This window comes from Oncorhynchus tshawytscha, linkage group LG08, assembly GCF_018296145.1.
Source record: "Oncorhynchus tshawytscha isolate Ot180627B linkage group LG08, Otsh_v2.0, whole genome shotgun sequence".
Classification (NCBI taxonomy): Eukaryota; Metazoa; Chordata; class Actinopteri; order Salmoniformes; family Salmonidae; genus Oncorhynchus; species Oncorhynchus tshawytscha.
In genome coordinates this window covers 41,801,288-41,824,964 of record NC_056436.1, presented here as the reverse complement: position 1 = coordinate 41,824,964, position 23,677 = coordinate 41,801,288, and the positions used below count along the sequence as shown (strand labels likewise).

At 41.4% G+C, this 23,677-nt stretch overlaps 1 protein-coding gene across 1 annotated transcript in view; it reads right to left on the bottom strand.

Moving 5' to 3' along the window:
• pacrg (PARK2 co-regulated) overlaps nt 1-23,074 on the bottom strand; it is a 239,738-nt gene extending 216,664 nt beyond the window's left edge. Inside the window, exon 1 of the mRNA XM_024429738.2 lies at nt 22,850-23,074. Coding sequence (XP_024285506.2) covers nt 22,850-22,924 — 75 coding nt within the window. The 5' untranslated portion in view covers nt 22,925-23,074. The remainder of the gene's footprint in view (nt 1-22,849) is intronic.
• Between the last annotated feature and the right edge of the window lie 603 nt (nt 23,075-23,677).

Below are 23,677 nucleotides of genomic sequence, written 5' to 3'. Positions count from 1 at the left end.
GCTGGGGAGATCTGCTAACAGAAGAGACACAGTATGTACAGAGATACACTGCGTTGTCGGGAGCGTGACCTTTAAATATATTAACTAGGATGTTACCCTTTACATAGCAGTCTCTATGGACTGCTTTAAGCTAAACCCAAAAGATTGAATATGAAATTTTGCTTAATGTCCTAAAAGTTGTTTGCTCAACAAATCTGAAAGAGGGCTTGTAACTGGAGCTGCAACAACCAGCAGCGAGATCCATGAAAATTAGGTCAGCCACTGAGTCTCCCCGCAGGGATAATGCCTTGAATGATAGTCCAGTCTCTGGATTAGCAAATGTGAGCCTCTGAGCAAAAGGAGAAAACACTTTCCTCCCCGCAATGCCTTCAAAACAGGCAACTTCTCCTCAGCTCATATCTCAAATGGAGCTTCAGGTCTTTCAGGTATGCTGGTTTCAGGATGCTAGCTGCGGGAGGCATACGCAGGATCAACAAACAAATCAGGCCGAGGCAGAACAGGCTCTTTAGGGCCGACCTCCCCCTGCTCTGCACTGATTTATTCACACGAGGCGGGAAAGAGGCGTGCACTGCTGAAAGTCATCTGATTCCTGTAGAGGTTGGGGGAGGTTGTTCGGCAGCCCCCCATCCCCTCACTGTGGTGGTGCTGCGTTCAGAGTGCAGACGACACTACAACAATGAAACGGGTGTCTCTGCTATTATATTGTACACAAGGCCTCCTGGGCCACATCTTCAATCCCAAATCCCTGCTAACAGACATCAATCACGCTCAAAGAATTAGCAGCGTCAGCCTCCCCTGTGGCTTCAATTTCTATGTCACTCAAGAGTTCAGAGCTGGCATCGAGGCAAACGTTGCACTGTTTTTTTTCTCCACTTCCCTAGCTGTTGTGCTACTGTAAAACAATTTTGGCCTTACAAGTGCTAAGACGAATCTGAGGTAATTTACTGTGCCTGAATAGCAGACCTCAGCAACCTGCAGGCGCCTAATGTCCAGCTCACTATTACCCTGGCTGTCACACTCTTTGGCATAGTAGGCCAACACATCAGCAGACGATTATAAAAGAGGCCAAAAACGTACAGTAGAAATTGCCAAGCAATGGTGTCGGAATGAGAAGTGGAAAGTTAAGTCACAGTGTTGAACTGTTAGGCTATAAGCTGAAGTCAAAGGAAGATTGCCTTCAAAAAGACATCCAGAGTTGGACCGACAAGCCCAAGTGTGTTTTGGGGAAGAGGCCAAAGGTTATATTGCTTTCCCTCCGTCTCTCCTTCCGTTCACTTTGTTCTTCTCCGTCCTGAGAGTGAGAACAGGTGTCATGAGCGGGTCGACCGTCCTCCTGCCGTGCACTGATCAAACTCTCGTTAGTGGAATTTGTTTGGTGTTTCCCCAACAATGACAGTTGGTGGCTGAAGCAGAGTGAATGTGATCTTCTTGATAGTGCCTGGGTACATCTGCCTGTTTCCCTGCCTTCGGTGTCTTCAGTTCCCTGTCAGTTGCAAGCGTAACTTTGACTTGGAGCACTTTGACTCAGCTGGATGTCAGGCAGGCAGTTAATGGCATAATCCTCTGTGGAATTGCAGTGGCGCTCATGCAAGCTCATGGAGGCTTTCAAGTATATTTTACTTGGGGTGTATGTCACCTGCAAATCATAAAACAAAACAATACAAACGAAAGAGACAGCTTTGCTTCCCTTGTGAAGCACAAAAGTAATCAACAAAGCTGTAAAACAACGATTGCTTTCAATATAATATATTTGCTCCTGTCCTTGAGGGATTAGGGACAATTCATTTTAGGCTAATGCGAGTCAGCTAAATTCAAAAGGTCAGATCAACATTATTGCTTTGCGATTTTTTTAAAAAGATTTTCAAAACAGCTTGATGAACAAATGCCTTCATTGGCCATATTGGATTGTGACAACAGTGTCAGATACATTGATTTTCTATCCCTGGATTTCATTATGTTGACGTATTCAGTATGCGATCTGCCACGCATGCCCTGAGAGTGCAGTGCATGACACATGCCTTACCCCCTTAGATTAGATTGCTGAGGTGGGCTGCTTCTCCTCTAGGCAAGGGCAGTGATTCTTACGGGAGTTGAGATGAGGGGCGATGGTTGATTTGTACCGAGTGTTCTTTTGAATGCTTGACCGATATCCATTGAATTTCAATTGATGCATTCAATGATGTACTTTTCTTTATCCAGACAAGATGCATTACAGTGTCACATTTCATTTTGATTTCAACCTTTTTCTTCTTTCCTTCAGGAAAACAGAGAAGTGTGGACACTTTGCAGTGTCTGGTAACTGACAGATAATCGAGTGACCAAGTCATAAGTCATTTTGATGTTCTCCCAATACTAAGCCCAACAGGTTTAAATAAGTCATGTTATCTCGTGAGTGATGGACACAGGTTTATCGATTCTGTTTCACTAACCATCATTGACAAAGAGATATCATCATTACCAGCTATTTGCTCAGAATACAACAATCAAACAATCGCTAGGCCTCAGGCTAGGATATATTACGTGATTCTAACTTTACTTTACCAGAAATATTTATTTTGATGAAGTAGCCTAAATCTTTAGAAAATACATCTTGAATTAATATTTTATGATGTTGTGGAGTTGGACATCCAGCATATTAGGCTATGTAAATAATGTCAAAAGAGGATGGGCTAAATCACAGAGATTCGACACACAACATATCATCAACTCCCTATTTTAATTGGTGAATAAACTAGCCTAATTGCATTGTATGCTATTATTAGCAGAGTATTCAGCTTACAAGGACCACTCAATTCAGACAACCTGGCTCATCATACTACTTCATCAAACTACTTAGCCTCAATGACACCACTATGTGAAGAGAGGAGATCATCTGTTACAACAAGCCTATTCACATTCTTAATCTTTTACACCGCACACTCATTGTTAATGGAGAATGGCTCTTGGGAATGGAGGGACATTCTGTGAAAGTGATAGGCTTACAGCCTCCACCTGGCTTTGTCGACCGGATATTGTTTATAGATGTCCTCTGTATTTCCTTACAAGATAATTCACTTCCAAGGAGAAATTATGTTTTGCAGTGGCAATAAACGTCCTCCATTAAAGCCACCTAATAAAAATTCAAGCAGGTCTTCAAGGAGGATAACAAATGGGGCAATCATAATTGTGAACCGAGACCAAGCTCCAAAAAAAAATTATAACAATAGCAATGACTATGGTTCCTCATCAGGTCATATGGAGTGGCTATGGCAAACATTTCCCACTACCGGCTGCAGCTGCCAGACAGTCTTTGTGCACCGGAGGAAAAGGTGAAGGCGATTTCAGCAATCTCATACTTCAGAAGCCAAGCTATCTATTAATTTTGAAATGCCTATTTCCTGTGAAAGGAGCTATTGGTGATTAAGTCCACTGGAGCTACAAAGCGCTGAGGTACAAATACAGCCATATCATGGAGGCCTAAAAGGGAGTGTGTGTGTGTATACTGTACGTGTGCGTCGAGATAGTCTAGCTATTTTTTTTTTAAACGAATTCATGGTTTAATGTTGCTTTTTCAAATTTGAGAAGGAAGCTAACATGAAGAGAAATGTCAGCAGAATAACGCAAGCGATAACATTTTTAAGTCAGCCGGTGTCCGGCCAAGGACCCAGTGATTGATCTAGCCTGCGCACTAGTCTGCGTTAAGAGGATGCAGGCCTCCGGGCACCAATTGCCAATAACACGTTACTTACCATGACCCAGTTCTCTGTCCAACGGCAGTTACCACAGCCACAAAGTCACAACATCCAGACTTGTCTCCATGCTGCTGTGCTGTTTGTTGATACTTGGCTACCTGCCAAACATTCATTTTTTTCCTCCCTCTACCTTTTTCATTAAACTTTTTCACAGCGGACGCTTTATCTGGACATGGTTCTACAGGACCTCCACCAGCCAAAAAAAGCTAAGTAGTAACATTAACGCCATGCCATTTAATTGCAGTCGCTGTACTCGTAATAAACAGGATAACTATCGCCTTATGGTGAGGATAGCCGTGTTGCAAGCCCAGCTTCAGGTGCAACCGTTAAGGCAAGGGCAATACATTTGATTGATTGATTAATGACAAGCAGTTACCGGAATGGATTTCAAGAGTTAATAAGATGAGGCGAGTCTGGCCGAGGGGGGAGAGAGATGCCGGAGGGATGCAGCATTAGACTGCACTCCATGTCACAGCCTGGTGGCAGCCATTGCTCCAGCGGCTCAGGAGACGTTAGCGGAGTGGCGCGGCGGGGATGATGGATCGGAACGGAGTGGCGGACGGGGGCCCAGAGTGAGGACCATGACATCCATCGGGCTCGCTCGGCTTCCTGCACTCCAACCCCCCATCGCCACCACCCACACAGGATAGACCTATTTATTTATCACGCAGAGCAAATTATGAGCTCCCTTGTCAGGGAAATGTGTTTGGAGCGACAAGAAGAGAGAGTGAGAGAGACGGAGGGAGAAAAAATAGAGAGGAACGACTAGAGAGAGGAAGAGTAGCCTAGACATCAGAGGCACCTGCTTAAGAGAGTAATGATGATATGGGGGAGGAATGAGAAATGGAGGTCACGTCAGTACTGTCGAGTCTCCATCTCTTTTCCCAGGAGGGAGCAGAGCGGACTGTCTGGTCGGGCAGGCAGCTCAATGCTAATCCTGGAGGCGAAGCGGTAAATGAGGTCCGTACAGCACTCTATCAGTGCTCACCACAGCAAACTACAGGCCCATGCCATACAAAAGGTCGGAGGAACACATGTAGTTCTACCAGGGCTCAGGTATTGATTTGATCACTCAGGTGAAATGTGCTACAAGGAGCCTTGACCTTTTGAGGAGTATTTGTGTGTGTGTGTGTGTGTGTGTGTGTGTGTGTGTGTGTGTGTGTGTGTGTGTGTGTGTGTGTGTGTGTGTGTGTGTGTGTGTGTGTGTGTGTGTGTGTGTGTGTGTGTGTGTGTGTGTGTGTGTGTGTGTGTGTTAGGGAGGGAGGTCTTGGTCACCCATTCCCAAGAAGGAATCACAGAGAAAAGGGATGGTATTAAGCCTGGGTATTGATTCAGTTTCTATTGCCACAAATACTTTACTTTATAATAAGCCTATGTTCCAAGCCCATTCCTTTTAGGGCTCCAAATGGCCTTGCCTTTATTTACAAAGCACTGCTCTTTCTGTGCAGCTCTCTCTCTAGTGGAGCGATATGTCAGTGACCAACAGGGGAAAGAGCAGTAGCAACATACCAACAAACCTCCAGCAGCTGATAGCCTACGCTTGAGCTTGAGAGATATTTAATATTTAAGGGTTTGAAATGGGACTTCCTGAGGGTTCTTGAGGGGAGATTTGTTTATGACCTACAGCGAGGGAGGAAGTCAATTATGGCTCTGATCAGGGCCTAAAATACACACCCGACAAATGGTAGACATTTGGCATTGATGGGTAAGATGTCTATTTCACCAGCCACTTTGACGGGTGGTTAGGGAGCCACAGTGGAAGCATTTCACTGGCATTTGTGAATGAAAATAGAGTTAGAAGCCAAGTATGAGCACATTTATAGCTAAATAAATGTTGCAGTAGCTGTTTTCAAAGTGTTTCTGTCGTTTTGTTTTATACCTGGTTGCTAATCACACAAAGAACTACGAATCCTATAATATTTATTCTACTTCGTGCGATGCGCATCAACACTGCCTGGCTGAGGAACTGTGCGCCCTCTGATTGAAGTGCTGAAGATTCATTTTAGAAGTGCTGCGCACAGACATAAAAGTTGGTCTAATTTACTCAAAAGTCTACTAAATTGAGACATTGTTTTGTTCACAAGCTAGATTGTTTTTCAAGTTTACTTCAACTGCTTGCGAAGACACGTCGACTACTAGTCAGATTCTCTATCTCACAGGCACATTGTCACTGACTCAAGCGGAGCCCTTGTTGCCTACAGTTATTCCATCGGCCTACTAAGGAATCACAGGAATGTAGAGCGGTGGTTTGAGAATAATTGCTAGGGAGAAAAAGGAAGTGTAGCCTTGCTGAATAGCATTGAAGCCATAAGACAGACAAAGAGCTCCAGGCGCAGCCTCACAGACAGTAACACTATGTTGTTGTAGTGGAAAAACAAACTTGGTTTCTCCTTTTATATTAAAAACATCTCAGAATAATATGTGAGCCATCTGAGAATGGCCTTGTTTATTATGTATGAATCAGCTTCTGAATGTACTCACCGCCAACCAGCCTGAGACTGACAACAAAGGTTTGAGCAACTTCTGTGTGATCAAACTGAACCAGCATATTTTTTTCGTGGCAGAGTAGAATATTTTTTTAAATACAGTAGTATTCATATTTTATTGAGCTTCTGTTCCCAATGTTCCCTACAATAGGGGAGATTGGGGTAAGTTGAGAAAAGGGGGTAAGTTGAGACTCCCTTGTTTCTAGGAAACCATACACAAAATGAAACATTTGGCCAAATACTTAGGAAGAGGTAATAATTTCATGGAGACTGTGAAGGAAGAAACTGCATGAAAAAACTGGTAAGCATGTTCTGATTTTTTCTATTTCAGATTTTCACTAATTAATTAATTTTGTTAGAGGTTTCATGATGCTTGTATGTAAACCAAAGTAGATCATTTTGAGAATATTCTATACATCAGTTGGGGTCTCTATATATGAATATCTCTATTCAATATGAGGCCCTAAACCTAGCATGAAAGTGCATCCTTGTAGTGTCTAATATAGTCTAAATGTTTGCCTTGGGTTAAGTTGAGCCAATGGCCACAGGGTAAATTGACCCAATGGTTGAGCCAATGGCAAGTTTGAGAAAACTGAAGTGTTTTTTTCTTTCCAGGTGGAATCATAGCGGCTGGAAGAAGAAAGTGAAATAATGTTTCCAAAATTATATAATTACTCATGTCTCAAAACTGAGCTTGGGCAGCACACACGCCAAATATCGAACAGCATGTTGCGTTGCAGCCATAGAAATATAACCAATAGAACACAGCTAGCATATAACGTTCTGTGAACCATGTTTCTGAGAGCTTGGTGAGAGCGAGGTTGTCCTATGGTTATATTGAATGCAACCATCCCATAACGTTTCTACTGGTTTCCTCATGGTTCTATTTAAAGTAATGGCTTCAAATTGTTCAGAGTGGAAATGTGGAAATGTCAGTACTTCAGCATACCGTTTTATGCAGGTTTCTTAATGGTTATTTTTAAAGTCATGTTCTCAGAACGTTCAGAGAACGTTGAGAAACAAAGTTCTTCTGTGGGAATTCCAGTAATTCCAGAAAGCATAACGCTTTCTGCAGGTTTCCTCATGGTTCAATTTAAAGTCCAGTTCTCAGATCATTTAGAAAAAGTTCCATAAAAACCACAAGAAAACATTAGTATTATTCTACATTATTGAATAATAGTGAAGAAATCAAAACTATGAAATAACACATATGGAATCATGTAGTAACCAAACAATTGCTAAACAAATCAAAATATATTTTATATTTGAGATTCTTCAAACAGCCATCCCTTTGCCTTGAAGACAGCTTTGGCATTCTATCAATCAGCTTCACCTGGAATGCTTTTCCAACAGTCTTGAAGGAGTTCCCACATATGCTGAGCACTTGTTGGCTGCTTTTCCTTCACTCTGTGGTCCGACTCATCCCAAACCATCTAAATTTGGTTGAGGTCGGGTGATTGTGGAGGTCAGGTCATCTGATGCAGCACTCCATCACTCTCCTTCTTGGTCAAATAGCTCTCACACAGCCTGGAGGTGTGTTGGGTCATTGTCCTGTTGAAAAACAAATGATAGTCCCACCAGATGGGATTGTGTATCGCTGCAGAATGCTGTGGTAGCTAGCCACGCTGGTTAAGTGTGCCTTGATTTCTAAATAAATCACCAACAGTGTCACCAGCAAAGAACCCCCACACCATAACACCTCCTCCTCTATGTTTTACGGTGGGAAATACACGTGGCGATCATCCGTTCACCTACAGCGGCACACAAAGACACGGTGGTTGGAACCAAACATATTTAATTTGGACTCCAGACCAAAGGACAAATTTCCACCGGTCTAATGTCCATTGCTTGTGTTTCTTGGCCCAAGTAAGTCTCTTCTTGTTATTGGTGTCATTTAATAGTGGTTTCTTGGCAGCAATTTGACCATGAAGGCCTGATACACACAGTCTCCCCTGAACAGTTGATGTTGAGATGTGTCTGTTACTTGAACTCTGAAGTATTTATTTAGGCTGCAATTTCTGAGGCTGTTAACACTAATGAACTTATCCTCTGCAGCAGATGTAACTCTGGGTCTTCTATTTCTGTGGCGGTCCTCATGAGAGCCAGTTTCATCATAGCGCTTGATGGTTTTTGCGACTACGCTATTTTCCATATTGACTGACCTTCATGTCTTAAAGTAATGATGGACTGTTGTTTCTCTTTGCTTATTTGAGCTGTTCTTGCCATAATATGGACTTGGTCTTCTACCAGGGCTATCTTCTGTATACCCCCTGCCTTTCCACAACACAACTGATTGGCTCAATCGCATTAAGGAAAGAAATTCCACAAGGGATATCCTTGTCTCATCGCGCACTAGTGACTCCTGTGGCGGGCCGGGCGCAGTGCACACTGACCAGGTCGCCAGGTGTACAGTGTTTCCTCCGACACATTGGTGTGGCTGCCTTCCGGGTTGGATGGGCATTGTGTCAAAAAAGCAGTGCGGCTTGGTTGGATTGTGTTTCGGAGGACGCATGGCTCTCGACCTTCGAGTCCGTACGGGGAGTTGCAGCGATGAAACAAGACTAACTACTACCAATTGGATACCATGAAATTGGGGAGAAAAACGGGGTTTAAAAAAAAACATGCCGGGTTGCTGCCGATGTGTAAAGTGGTCCTAGCTGTACCCTGAAGAATTAACATATCAGACCAGAGAACGTGAGAACCATCCACACGTTGGAAATGGTTAGAATTTAAATGAGACCAGACAGCATGGAGCGGTGGCTACACGGCTGACAAATGGTTTAAAAGGCGAAACCCTGAGGAAAATCAAACCAGGAAGTGGCTTCTATTTTGAAAACTCCATGTTCCATAGCCTGCCTTTGCTCCATTTAAAGGGATATAAACCAGATTACTTTTCCTATCGCTTCCTCAAGGTCTCAACAGTCTTTAGACATAGTTTCAGGCTTTTATTTTGAAAAATGAGCGAGAAAGATAACATCGCATCATTGTATGGCCGGGTGCCAGCAGCGTTTTGTATGCGTAACAGAGTTTGGGCAGCCATTGCTTTTCCCTCTCTGACTGAAAAAGACAGTTGCAGTTGATATATTATCAATTATATATTTTAAAAACAACCTGAGGATTGATTATAAAAAACGTTTGACATGTTTTTGTGGACATTACAGATACTATTTGGAATTTGTCTGCGTTGTCGTGACCGCTCTTTCCTGTGGATTTCTGAACATAACGCGCCAAACAAATGGGGATATTTTGAATATAAAAATAATCTATGGAACAAAAGGAACATTTATTGTGTACCTGGGAGTCTCGTGAGTGAAAACATCCGAAGATCATCAAAGGTAAACGATTAATTTGATTGCTTTTCTGATTTTCGTGACCAAGCTACTTGATGCTAGGTGTACATAATGTTTTGTCGAGCGATCGATAAACTTACACAAACGCTTGGATTGCTGTCGCTGTAAAGCATATTTTCAAAATCTGACACGACAGGTGGATTAACAAAAGGCTAAGCTGTGTTTCGCTATATTGCACTTGTGATTTCATGAATATAAATATTTATAGTAATATTATTTGAATGTGGCGCTATGCAATTCAGCGGTTGTTGATGACAATTATCCCGGGATGGCAGCCATAAGAAGTTAATAACATTAACGGTAGTCACGTCATGACATGTCCTATCTGTGCTTGGAGTTCAAACCAGTTAACCTAAGCTAGTTTTATAAAAAGTCTTATTGAAACGTGTTCTCAGAACATTATTTAATTACCTTCAAATAACCTATAATTTCTGTGCTCAGAACATTAATAAAACTTTCAGGGAACCAAAGAAAAACATTATCAGAACCTCCCTGCAACCTAAAAATGAACATTCCCAAAACAGGCAAAATGTTCACTTCCGTTCTCAGAACGTTTAAAAAAAAACGTTACGTTTTAACGGTCAGAAAACTTATGGCTTCCCACAACTTCCAAGGAACCAAATGTGCTTGCTGGGAAGGGTTTTGGAACCTCACCCTGGTAATTTGACTGGTAAACTCATGGGTATGCTCAAAATGGCTGTCAGTTCTGGCTTGAATGGGCACTTTTGTTCTATGGATTCTATTTCTCTTTGCGCTGTCAGTGAATAGTTAAAGGCCTTTCGCAAGTTCCAAAATACAATCGCAGGAAAAATATTTAGAAAGCGAAAAGCCTACTGCTGAGAAGAGTAATTTGTCAGTAGAAGCAAAAACAAACTTGAACGAACAGCACTGTTTTTCAAAGTAGCTCAGGCCTATCTTGAGACCATCACCGGTGCAGTGAGAAGTCTGAGCTACGCAAATTCATGCTAACTTCATCATTGGGTGAGTCAGTGGCACTCGTGATGAAACATATGATACTGGAGCTCCGAGGCATGAGTCGAAATCGTAAGCAGCTAACTTCAAAGCAGTGTGTTGATGCGTGTATCACTTTAACAGAAGTACGTCATCAATAACGTCAAAAGTTTTGTTAATCACTTGCTTTTTCAAACCGTTTGTTGCAAAATGCAAGATCCTACTGATTTTGCCGTGGTTCCGGTGCTTTCTTCGATTAAGCTGCTTTCAAAAGGTTACCTCTACTAGATACCATACTTATACTACTAGTTAGGATTTTGTATACAAAAATACACCTGACCAGTAGCTTAGCAGATAGAGTAGGCAACTTTAGAACATTGAGGGTGAAAGGTCAAATCACGTTACAGGCACACTATTTAGAAAATAGTTTTATGTGGTTTCTGCACTGTTCAAATAATTTGTTTTATTTAGTATCATATACGTTTTTGTCTAAAGCATCCTAAATGATGCCATAGATTCAGTTTTAGAAAACAAGTAAACTTGAAGGAAAAAGTTTAAAGCATGATGTAAGAGACAAACCTGGCAATCCAACGTACTATAGGATATTTAAGCCAATGACTTACTGCTGCACCACTGAGTTTTGAGAAAATCAGTAGAGGAGGGAAAAAAGTCTGATAATCACATGTTGCTATTTATTGCTGACCAGCATACGTATGTGACCGACCGGCTCGATTTGGTCTTATGTAGCAAAATTTGAAAATGTGTTTTTTACATTGGATAAAAGTAGAAACTCAGAGCTAGAAAATTGTATATCCAGAAAATGGTATATCATACACTATAGTTGAGGAACAATGGGAAAGTAATTCTACTTTGAAAGTTGTAACCTCACTTTTGAGAAAATGGATCTTGAATGTTTTGGTACCTCCTGGAGAGCTCTTCTTTGTCTACAACCATTCAGTGTTGTTCACACCCTTTTAAGCTTTAGCCCCAACCCTCCCTTTAAGGATTCACTTGTGAAGCTATGTACTAAACAACAAAAGATTTCAAGACTAAAGGCTGGGTTATACTATGGGTGTGTTTGTACATTTAATCTGGAGTGCCAGTGTGCTCTGGGCGTTCGTAAACTCAGAGTGTTGTCAGATTGGTCGTTCGTAAATTCAGAGCTTTTGGCCAGAAAGTAGGGTTGATCCGAGCATTCTGATCTAACAACAGCAGTCAAGCACCCAAGCTAGCTTGCTAGCTACTTCCAGACATAAATGAGAGAACAGCTCACTCTGACCATTTTAGCTGGTTAAGCTGTTTTTATGTTATCCAGAGCGTTTGTCATTGCAACTGAGCTGCTGGCAACAATTTTTGGGGTTAGGCTGTTTTTATTTTATCCAGAGCGTTGGTGACTGCAACTGTGCTGCTGGCAATGCTTTTTTTGCCAACGTTTACCTGCCATATTCAACTGGTGTTGAGCGTTCGTAAATTCATCAGTTATTCTGCACTCTGGCACACTCAGACAAGAGTGCGAAATCAGAGTAGATAGCCAGAGCGAATTTACCAGCTACGTCTATCGACAGTTGTCGCTGTGACATCGTAAACATTCTATTGAAATAGCTACTTGCATAGTGGAGTCTTTTGTTTAGACATGTACCTAGCTTGCTAAATAATGAACCATTATCCCAACTCATAACGTTACTACCCTGCATGAATCTGCTAACATTAGGCAAAACTAGCAATGCAAATGGCTCTGAGATATGAATAATATTACTACACAGATCATACACGTAATGTTAGCTAGGTAGCCGACCAGCTAACGCTAGATAGCTAGCTAACAGTACACTTTGACCTCTCTGGGATCGTTCGGGACATGAGCGTCCCACCTCGCCAACAGCCAGTGAAATTGCAGGGCGCCAAATTCAAACAACAGAAATCTCATAATTAATATTATGTAGATGAAATAGCCAAATCCACTCATTTAAAGGGATAAATCTGACCCTTTTTTAAAATTTTCGCCTAAAATGACATAACCCAATCTAACTGCCTGTAGCTCAGGACCTGAAGCAAGGATATGCAAAATGTGGAGTTTGTGGAAATTTGAAATGAATGTAGGAGAATATAACACATTAGATCTGGTAAAAGATAATACAAACAAAAAAAACAGGCGTTTAAAAAAAAAAAATGTCCATCTTTGAAATGCAAGAGAAAGCCCATAATATAATATAGGAGTCTAGGCGCAATTTAGATTTAACGTTTCAGATTGATCTTGTGAAGCATTGCAATACTGCACAATATATTTGATCAAGTCTGCCCAAATGTGCCGAATTGGTAAATTGATATATTTTGAAGTACATAACTATAGAGAACATACAAAAATGATATGGTAATACAAAATGTAAGTTTACACACTCCCAGTGTGTAAACACTCCCACTCTCATATATACATTTGTATATAAAAATAGATTTTAAAAAACTATGCTACATTTTTATCTCTGGGACACTCAGGATGACAACTCAGAGCAAAATTACTGAATGTAAGTACATTATTTACCTTCAGAGGTGAATGTACATATGGGTAGGTGTAAAGTGACTAGGTAACGGGATAGATAATAAGCAGTAGCAACAGCACATGTGATGAGTGAATGAAAAGAGTTAGTGCAAAGGGGGGTCTTTTGTTAACTATTTAGCAGTCTTATGGCTTGGGGGTAGAAACTGTTCAGGGACCACTCCTGTTGGTTCTAGATTTGGTGCACCGGTAGCGCTTACCGTGCGGTAGCAAAGAGAATAGTCTATGACTTTGTTGGCTGGAGTATTTTACATTTTTTACAGCCTTCCTCTGATACCACCTGGTGTAGAGGTCATTATTATTATTAATCACCAGCCTGGATATTGACCCTCAAATGAGTAAGAGGAAGAATGAGAGGAAGAGAAAAGGTAGAAAAGGCACTTGCTGGACACATTTTCTGACTGTCATTCAGATTTAGTCCATTAAAAGAGTTCTCTTTCAAAAAGAGGCAAGTATTTTGCCTTTTTGTTGTTACATTGCCTGGTGTGTGTGTGTGTGTGTGTGCACACGCGCGCTTCTGAAATGTCTTCATCCAGTGCAGAAAATGCAGGTAAAGCACAGTGAAGAAGTACCTGTATTTAAGGATGCAGAACAGGTGCTGCACCTCACTGACAGCCTCACGTCGACCCTTTCAAACTCTTTCTTATTTATTTATTTAACCAGCCTTCTGTATCAAGCTAATAGCTGGCATTACAAGCAGTGTCTGTCAGCTTGTACCTTACTCTCCATCTCTATTTGAGCACAAACACAAGGTAGCAAGGCATGGCCATCGAGTATCCCCAGAGGTGATAGGCTAGACCTCATAGACTTTGAGTTAAACTACTGAATGAGTAATTTCCAAAGACAGTCTGGCTCCCCTAGACCACTCCTGTCCATTTTAGATGAAGATGGATCAGGAGAATGTAATAGATATCAGAGCCCATCAGTCCTAATTGACGTGTCCTATTGATTGGTCAAGTAAACCCATCTTCTGAGCCAGGAAGTAGGTTATAGTGGGACATTTTGACAAACAGCCCTCTCAGTGTTTTGTAAAAAGGCCTAGGCTTTAGGCCTAAAATGCAACAGTAGATTATTTATACAGTAGGCCAACATTGTTTGTTGCATATTTTGGCATTCGGCACTTAGGCTATGCCTATTTATTCAGCGTGGTTTCATAGACCAGACGTAACATAGTGAATGTAAATCTGGGACACTCAAATTAGTATGATATGTTACGTTTGGTATGGTTCATAAGACAGAAGGTTACTTAAGGCAAAAACAAAAGTAGGCTGGTTGGTCGGGGTGGATGGGTAGACCTATAATGTGAACGTCTAGCAACCCAAGGATTACGTGTTTGAATCTCATCATGGCCAACTTGAGCATTTTAGCTAATTAGCAACTTTGCAAATACTTACTACTTTTTGGCTTCTTTGCAACCCTTCCCCTAAACCTAACCGTAGCCCTTTAAACTAACTCCTAATCCTAATCCCTAGCCTAGCTAACGTTCGCATTAGCCACCTAGCTAACGTTAGCCACAGCAAATTGTAATTCGTAACATAAAAGTTTTGCAAATTCGTAACATATTGTACAAATTGCAATTAGTCACATATGCAAATTCTAATTTGTAACATATCACACAAAATGGATGATGGACATCCACAAATGAATACATACCATACTAAACGTAACATATCATACTTTTAAACCACACATTTCACTGCACCTATCTGGTGTATGTGGCAATAAAACATCATTATTTTGTATTTAATTCATTTTTCAGGATTTAAATGGACAATTTTACTACCCCTGAGTCCAGGTTGATTTATTAGTAAGGCATGTAGGCCTAGTATCTATTCACAACGGTCCCTGGCTTTAGTTGAGCAAATGATGAAGTGATAAGAGAAGTTTTACATTTCAATATGCTAATGTACCTACCATAGTAACTCATCATTCTTATGGGCACACAAAACAATGTTGATGTTGCTAAGTGGTCAAACTTTCATAATTACCATAGTGAGGTGAGACATTTATACTGATGGAAATAAACCATAGCTCTGTTTGGATCATATGATATTCACCCTTAGTGAAGTCAGCAGGACATTTACATTGCACATATTGCAAGTTAATTATTGCTTAGCATGCACGCACCACAGCTATCGAGTCACCTCCGCAGCCAGCAACCATGCGTGTGTAGGGAAGAACGGGAAGCTTAAGCTGATTGCCCTCTTTTATTTAGAATCCCACACTGAATAGGCTGCCTCTTCCTCTATTTCTTAATAGCTTAGGGGGGTGTGAGATAAGTTGAGCCATTCAGCATCCGCTCAGTTAAGGGAAATATAGTATTCTTTCTAACAAAGATATCTACATATATTTCAAAATGTTGTGTATGCCTGGACATAATCAGAGTTCATGTAATCATTACAGTTTTGAAAACACAGCTTGTCTAAAAAGAAGTGGCCTCTTGGCACAACTTACCCCAAACCCGGGTTAAGTTCAGCTACAGGTAAGTTAACCGCCTACAAATGTTCTGTACTGAATGAAATATTACCACTACCTTTTTAGTAAAACTATGTCTATCTTTATTTCCCAAACACAATTATTTTAGTGCGCTTTCATATATCCCCTTATGATCCGGATCCTTGAGCATTTGGTACCCTGATCCACTATAAAGGATGTGTGAAACGCAAACAAACCCTGTCTGAAATAAATCCTGGACCTGCATGAGTAGTGGATCTAAGATCCAGGACCCGAGTACCAGCTATTGTGACACGGCAAGTGTATAACTTTTTTTGCCCGTTGTCAAAAAACTAGCTCGCTAACTGTGCATCTTGCTTATCTCACCCTGTTATTGTCAGGTCTTGTGAAAGCGAAACCTTGTCTGTAGAATTCTCACAAACACTCCAGGAAACCAAATTTCGTATGTGAAAATGTCCTTAATAATTCTAAGCATCTTTTAACACAGGCTTAACGCCTAACAAACACTTTTTGTCTCATCGCTGCAACTCCCCAACGGGCTCGGGAGAGGCAAAGATCGAGTCATGCGTCGTTGAAACATGACCCGCCAAGCCACACTTCTTAACACCAACTCGCTCCCGAACATGGCTGGTTGTGACACAGCCTGGGATTGAACCTCAGGCTGTAGTGACGCCACAACACTGAGACGCAGTGCCTAAGACCGCTGCTCCACTCAGGAGGCGTTTTAAACATTTTTAACATAGGCCAGGCCCTGTTGTTACCTCATATCCCAGCGATAATGCCTTGCATTACGCCCATAGCTGAGGAAGATGTTTTGAGTTATAATAACGTTATTCTATCATCAGATTTGCCTAGTGGCATACAGTTCAGCAGAAGCATTTTTATGCATTTTATAAATGCATTTCATGCAATTCTACGTCCTTTAGGCCTACATGACAGGAGACATTATCAGAATAGTTTTTTTTATGCCTCACAAATGACCAAAATGAGTGGATGAACTTAGCCTTGAGATGCTTTTAGGAAACCAGGCTGTGGTCTTGACAGTCGTCCAGGGCCAATAAAAATAAGTGAGACACACAGATTGTACAATATATTGTATGCTACTAAATCAACTTTCTGATGGCACTAAGTGATGGGGAAACAAAGCTTCCGGAAGCATTGAGGCTTTCCAGCCAATTGTGTCAAAAATAGGTTGATTACATGGAGCTTCATTATCTGTTCACAATGCACATTAGTGACATACAGTGGGGCAAAAAAGTATTTAGTTAGCCACCAATTGTGCAAGTTTATCCCACTTAAAAAGATGAGAGAGGCCTGTAATTTTCATCATAGGTACACTTTAACTATGACAGACAAAATGAGAAAAACAAATCCAGAAAATCACATTGTAGGATTTTTTATGAATTTATTTGCAAATGATGGTGGAAAATAAGTATTTGGTCAATAACAAAAGTTTATCTCAATACTTTGTTATATACCCTTTGTTGGCAATGACAGAGGTCAAACGTTTTCTGTAAGTCTTCACAAGGTTTTCACACACTGTTGCTGGTATTTTGGCCCATTCCTCCATGCAGATCTCCTCTAGAGCAGTGATGTTTTGGGGCTGTTGCTGGGCAACACGGACTTTCAACTCCCTCCAAAGATTTTCTATGGGGTTGAGATCTGGAGACTGGCTAGGCCACTCCAGGACCTTGAAATGCTTCTTACGAAGCCACTCCTTCGTTGCCCGGGCGGTGTGTTTGGGATCATTGTCATGCTGAAAGACCCAGCCACGTTTCTTCTTCAATGCCCTTGCTGATGGAAGGAGGATTTCACTCAAAATCTCACGATACATGGCCCCATTCATTCTTTCCTTTACACGGATCAGTCGTCCTGGTCCCTTTGCAGAAAAACAGTCCCAAAGCATGATGTTTCCACCCCCATGCTTCACAGTAGGTATGGTGTTCTTTGGATGCAACTTAGCATTCTTTGTTCTCCAAACACAATGAGTTGAGTTTTTACCAAAAAGTGCTATTTTGGTTTCATCTGACCATATGACATTCTCCCAATCTTCTTCTGGATCATCCAAATACTCTCTAGCAAACTTCAGACGGGCCTGGACATGTACTGGCTTAAGCAGGGGGACACATCTGGCACTGCAGCATTTGAGTCCCTGGCAGCGTAGTGTGTTACTGATGGTAGGCTTTGTTACTTTGGTCCCAGCTCTCTGCAGGTCATTCACTAGGACCCCCGTGTGGTTCTGGGATTTTTGCTCACCGTTCTTGTGATCATTTTGACCCCACGGGGTGAGATCTTGCGTGGAGCCCCAGATCGTGGGAGATTATCAGTGGTCTTGTATGTCTTCCATTTCCTAATAATTGCTCCCACAGTTGATTTCTTCAAACCAAGCTGCTTACCTATTGCAGATTCAGTCTTCCCAGCCTGGTGCAGGTCTACAATTTCGTTTCTGGTGTCCTTTGACAGCTCTTTGGTCTTGGCCATAGTGGAGTTTGGAGTGTGACTGTTTGAGGTTGTGGACAGGTGTCTTTTATACTGATAACAAGTTCAAACAGGTGCCATTAATACAGGTAACGAGTGGAGGACAGAGAAGCCTCTTAAAGAAGAAGTTACAGGTCTGTGAGAGCCAGAAATCTTGCTTGTTTGTAGGTGACCAAATACTTATTTTCCACCATAATTTGCAAATAAATTCATTAAAAATATTTGTTTTTCTCATTTTGTCTGTCATAGTTGAAGTGTACCTATGATGAAAATTACAGGCCTCTCTCATCTTTTTAAGTGGGAGAACTTGCACAATTGGTGGCTGACTAAATACTTTTAGTCAGAGCAGAGCAGAGTGGAACAGAGGAAAGGAGAGAGCCAGAGTGGAACAGAGGAAAGGAGAGAGCCAGGAGGGGAGCTGAAAGGAGAGAGGAGAGCTGAGAGAAGGAGAAGAAAGAGGAGTAGATAAAAGGAGAAGATGAGGAGGAGCGAGGACTAAGGCCAAGTGAGCACAACCGCCAATCCGGATGGGACACAAAATGGCTTAAAATGTACAGACTGATTTCCTTTAATTGGGCTAAGGGCTAAACATTTTTGCATATTTAGTCTGTACTAGTCTACAGCATTATGTGGAGTGTTGTAATGCTTGCTATTGTCACGCCCTGGTCGAAGTATTTTGTGTTTATCTTTATTTATTTGGTCAGGGCAGGGTGTGGCATGGGTTTTTGTATGTGGTGTGTATATATGGGGGATTGTAGCTAGTGGGGTGTTCTAGATAAGTCTATGGCTGTCTGAAGTGGTTCTCAATCAGAGGCAGGTGTTTATCGTTGTCTCTGATTGGGAACCATATTTAGGCAGCCATATTCTTTGAGTTTGGTGTGGGTGATTGTCCTTGTTCCTGTTGCTGTGTTAGTTGACACAAGTATAGGCTGTTTCGGTTTTCGTTATGTTTATTGTTTTGTAGTGTTTTGTGTGTATTCGTGTTACGTTTGGATGGATCGCAATCTACACGCTGCATTTTGGTCCGACTCTCCTTCACCACAAGAGAACCGTTACAGCTATCTGTAATAGTTTGGTTAATAATGGTTTATTTTAGTTTTTTCCTTTTTAAAAAGTCACCAGAAACAAGGTTCAGTACATACACATGTTTTGTTTATATATATATATATATATATATTTTTTTTTAAATGTAACCTTTATTTAATTAGGCAAGTCAGTTAACAACAAATTCTTATTTACAGTGACGGCCTATTCTGGCCAAACCCAGACGACGCTGGGCCAATTGTGCGCCGTCCTATGGGAATCCCAATCACGGCTGGTTAAGATACAGCCTGGATTGGAACCAGGTACTATAGTGACGCCTTTTGCACTGAGATGCAGTGCCTTAGACCGCTTCGCCACTCGGGAGACCAATATTATTGTCGTAGTAGCTCTTTTTGTGGGACTGTGGGAAAACATATCCCCAGTCAGCATATTGTGCCTATTGATATGTATATTGCACTATACAGCCTTACCTAAGGATTGGGGATCAATGAAATGGGGTATTTGTCTACTCTACTCAGTACCCCAGTGCTTTTTTCCCAAAGTCCTCCTCAGAGTTATCAGACTCTAAAACATCCAGGTCGTATTGTTTTTACACATAGTAGGTTGACTGGTACAATAAATGTGGTTCAATTCACAGTGGTTTCAGAGACCCGCAATAAGAGCTACAATGCTAATGTTCTCTGGGTGTCACTGAGTAGACTGATACTGTAACGGCTTTCCTCCTCCTCTTCTGAGGAGGAGTAGTAGGAAGGATCGGAGGACCAAAATGCAGCGTGGTATGTATCCATAATGTAATTTAATGAGAATGAATACAGAATACAAAAAGAACAAGAGAAACAAAATGAAAACCGAAACAGTCCCGAATGGTGCAAACACTGAAACGGAAAATTATCACCCATGAAACACAGGTGGGAAAAGGCTACCTAAGTATGATTCTCAATCAGAGACAACTAACGACACCTGCCTCTGATTGAGAGCCATACCAGTCCAAACACAAAAACACCACATAGAAAAAGGAACATAGACAACCCACCCAACTCACGCCCTGACCATACTATAACAAAGACATAACATATGGGTGCACCTCAGCCACGCTCAAGGTCCTAAACGATATCTTAACCGCCATCGATAAGAAACATTACTGTGCAGCCGTATTCATTGATCTGGCCAAGGCTTTCGACTCTGTCAATCACCACATCCTCATCGGCAGACTCGACAGCCTTGGTTTCTCAAATGATTGCCTCGCCTGGTTCACCAACTACTTCTCTGATAGAGTTCAGTGTGTCAAATCGGAGGGTATGTTGTCTGGACCTCTGGCAGTTTCTATGGGGGTGCCACAGGGTTCAATTCTTGGACCGACTCTCTTCTCTGTATACATCAATGATGTCGCTCTTGCTGCTGGTGAGTCTCTGATCCACCTCTATGCAGACGACACCATTCTATATACTTCCGGCCCTTCTTTGGACACTGTGTTAACAACCCTCCAGGCAAGCTTCAATGCCATACAACTCTCCTTCCGTGGCCTCCAATTGCTCTTAAATACAAGTAAAACTAAATGCATGCTCTTCAACCGATCGCTACCTGCACCTGCCCGCCTGTCCAACATCACTACTCTGGACGGCTCTGACTTAGAATACGTGGACAACTACAAATACTTAGGTGTCTGGTTAGACTGTAAACTCTCCTTCCAGACCCATATCAAACATCTCCAATCCAAAGTTAAATCTAGAATTGGCTTCCTATTTCGCAACAAAGCATCCTTCACTCATGCTGCCAAACATACCCTTGTAAAACTGACCATCCTACCAATCCTCGACTTTGGCGATGTCATTTACAAAATAGCCTCCAATACCCTACTCAACAAATTGGATGCAGTCTATCACAGTGCAATCCGTTTTGTCACCAAAGCCCCATATACTACCCACCATTGCGACCTGTACGCTCTCGTTGGCTGGCCCTCGCTTCATACTCGTCGCCAAACCCACTGGCTCCATGTCATCTACAAGACCCTGCTAGGTAAAGTATCCCCTTATCTCAGCTCGCTGGTCACCATAGCATCTCCCACCTGTAGCACACGCTCCAGCAGGTATATCTCTCTAGTCACCCCCAAAACCAATTCTTTCTTTGGCCGCCTCTCCTTCCAGTTCTCTGCTGCCAATGACTGGAATGAACTACAAAAATCTCTGAAACTGGAAACACTTATCTCCCTCACTAGCTTTAAGCACCAACTGTCAGAGCAGCTCACAGATTACTGCACCTGTACATAGCCCACCTATAATTTAGCCCAAACAACTACCTCTTTCCCAACTGTATTTAATTTTTATTTATTTATTTATTTTGCTCCTTTGCACCCCATTATTTTTATTTCTACTTTGCACATTCTTCCATTGCAAAACTACCATTCCAGTGTTTTACTTGCTATATTGTATTTACTTTGCCACCATGGCCTTTTTTGCCTTTACCTCCCTTCTCACCTCATTTGCTCACATTGTATATAGACTTGTTTATACTGTATTATTGACTGTATGTTTGTTTTACTCCATGTGTAACTCTGTGTCGTTGTATCTGTCGAACTGCTTTGCTTTATCTTGGCCAGGTCGCAATTGTAAATGAGAACTTGTTCTCAACTTGCCTACCTGGTTAAATAAAGGTAAAATAAATAAAATAACAAAAGAACTAAGGTCAGAACGTGACAGATACACCATGTCATTGATCCACAATCCATAGGTAAGGCTGTACAGTGAAATAAGTATTCCAACAAAGTCTAAAACATCCAGTGTGATTAACATATTTTTGTCAAATGAGCAAATTATTGTCTTTTGTTGAATTTATATAATAATATTACAACCTCATTTAGCATGATCTATTCCATTATGGCATGATTGCACTATTTGTATTCATTTGCATCACTTCCAATTAGACTCTATTTTGAAGGCGAACCGCAAATTCTACTATAGTGGCTAACCCTTATTGTGGCTAGCTTCACATAGGTGGGTCCGACCACCATTAATCAAATAGGAACTGTCGTATAAATTAGGGGTATTTTAGATAATGACACATAGCTAGATAGTTAGCCAGCTAACTATAGTTGCTGAAACAGATTGTCTTTTTTGGGGAAGAACATAACTTGGGGAAGTGCGCGAGACAAAACATGATCAGCATCATAGCGTAGGTATCGGTGAATCATTGTGACATATGAAATACGAGTAATCGTGTAATCAATGTGTAATAATTACGTAATAAATTGACGTGACGTGAGTCATGTTCAGGTCCTGATTGGTCAACAAGCTTAATACGTCAAATAGTATTATTTGACACTTCAAATAGTGTTATTTGACATGTATCTTTTTTGACACACAAAGACCAAAACGGCGTTCCATACTGATGGCAGAGGGCGTGGGGCTACTGTGTGTATGACTATGCATGACAAAGCACAACACAATCACAATGCTGAACTTTTGGCGCAATTGTTTCAGCCGATCATACTAGCAAATGTGACGTTAGCTACGTAGTAGATGAATCAGTTAATTTAGACTATTACTGTATAGTTAACAAGCTATGTCAAATATACTTTCCCCTATGCCAAAATGGCATCGTCACGAGAAGTCATTGATTTGCTGATGCTGGTATTGTGTCTTTATGCAATCTAGTTAGAGTATTTTGTCAACTGGCTAGCTAGTTAACTAAGCTAGCGAGCAACAACATTATAACAATTAGAACAAGGGTTAGCTAACGTTAGTTATGGCTAAAGCTAGTAACTAGTTAGCTAGCTACACATCTTTAGATATGATGACTCAAACTTACCACTGAGTTCTTCATTGTTGACTTCACCGTAAACCCTTCGGTTTTCAGCTCCAGGGCTCTCATATTTGTGCACATGATACAAACTAAAACGTTAACACGTTTAAGGACTACCGTTAGATAAACTAAAATGTAACTATTCACCGAGCAACATTAGCTAGCTACACTTCTGACTCTGTTAGGGTTGTTACGGGTTCACTTTGAAGACGCCTTCCCGTTGCTATGCAGGGTGTTTCCATGGAAACGCCACGCTGTGCGCGCTCTTCCCTGCTGCAGCCTGGAGGAGCTACATGTGCCGACGTTATGCCTACTTTTTATGGTCCATTCTGAAAAACATGTGGATATAACCATGTAACACCATAGTATTATACACAATAATAATTGTACCATCCTACTGTAACGTAGGCCTATATAGAGCCAAACCTATTTTCATCAGAAATCAAGTCAGTGCTCAGTTTTTCTAGCAGAACAGGGCCAGTCTAATCTATTCATTAAGCACACCCAGGCACCTGTGCAAGTATTTTCAGATGGATATAAGACAAAGACTTGTATTTTCTACAAGTTCTTATCAGACTTTTTATCTGATTATCATCAAAGTATATTCCTTCTTCGTGCACACATTAATTAGCCCATAGAACAATTCTGTTATCATTGTGGTTGGAATCCTCACCTGACAAATCAATGGTCATGTGCCTCACATAATGCAGTAGGCGACCATCTAAGTGCCTAATGATGACTTATCAGGCAGGTTAATTGACGCCTTGACTCTCGAAAGATGGTTAGAGAGCCAAAGCCTGTTGAATCATTACAATTTAGGGATGTGGCACTTTT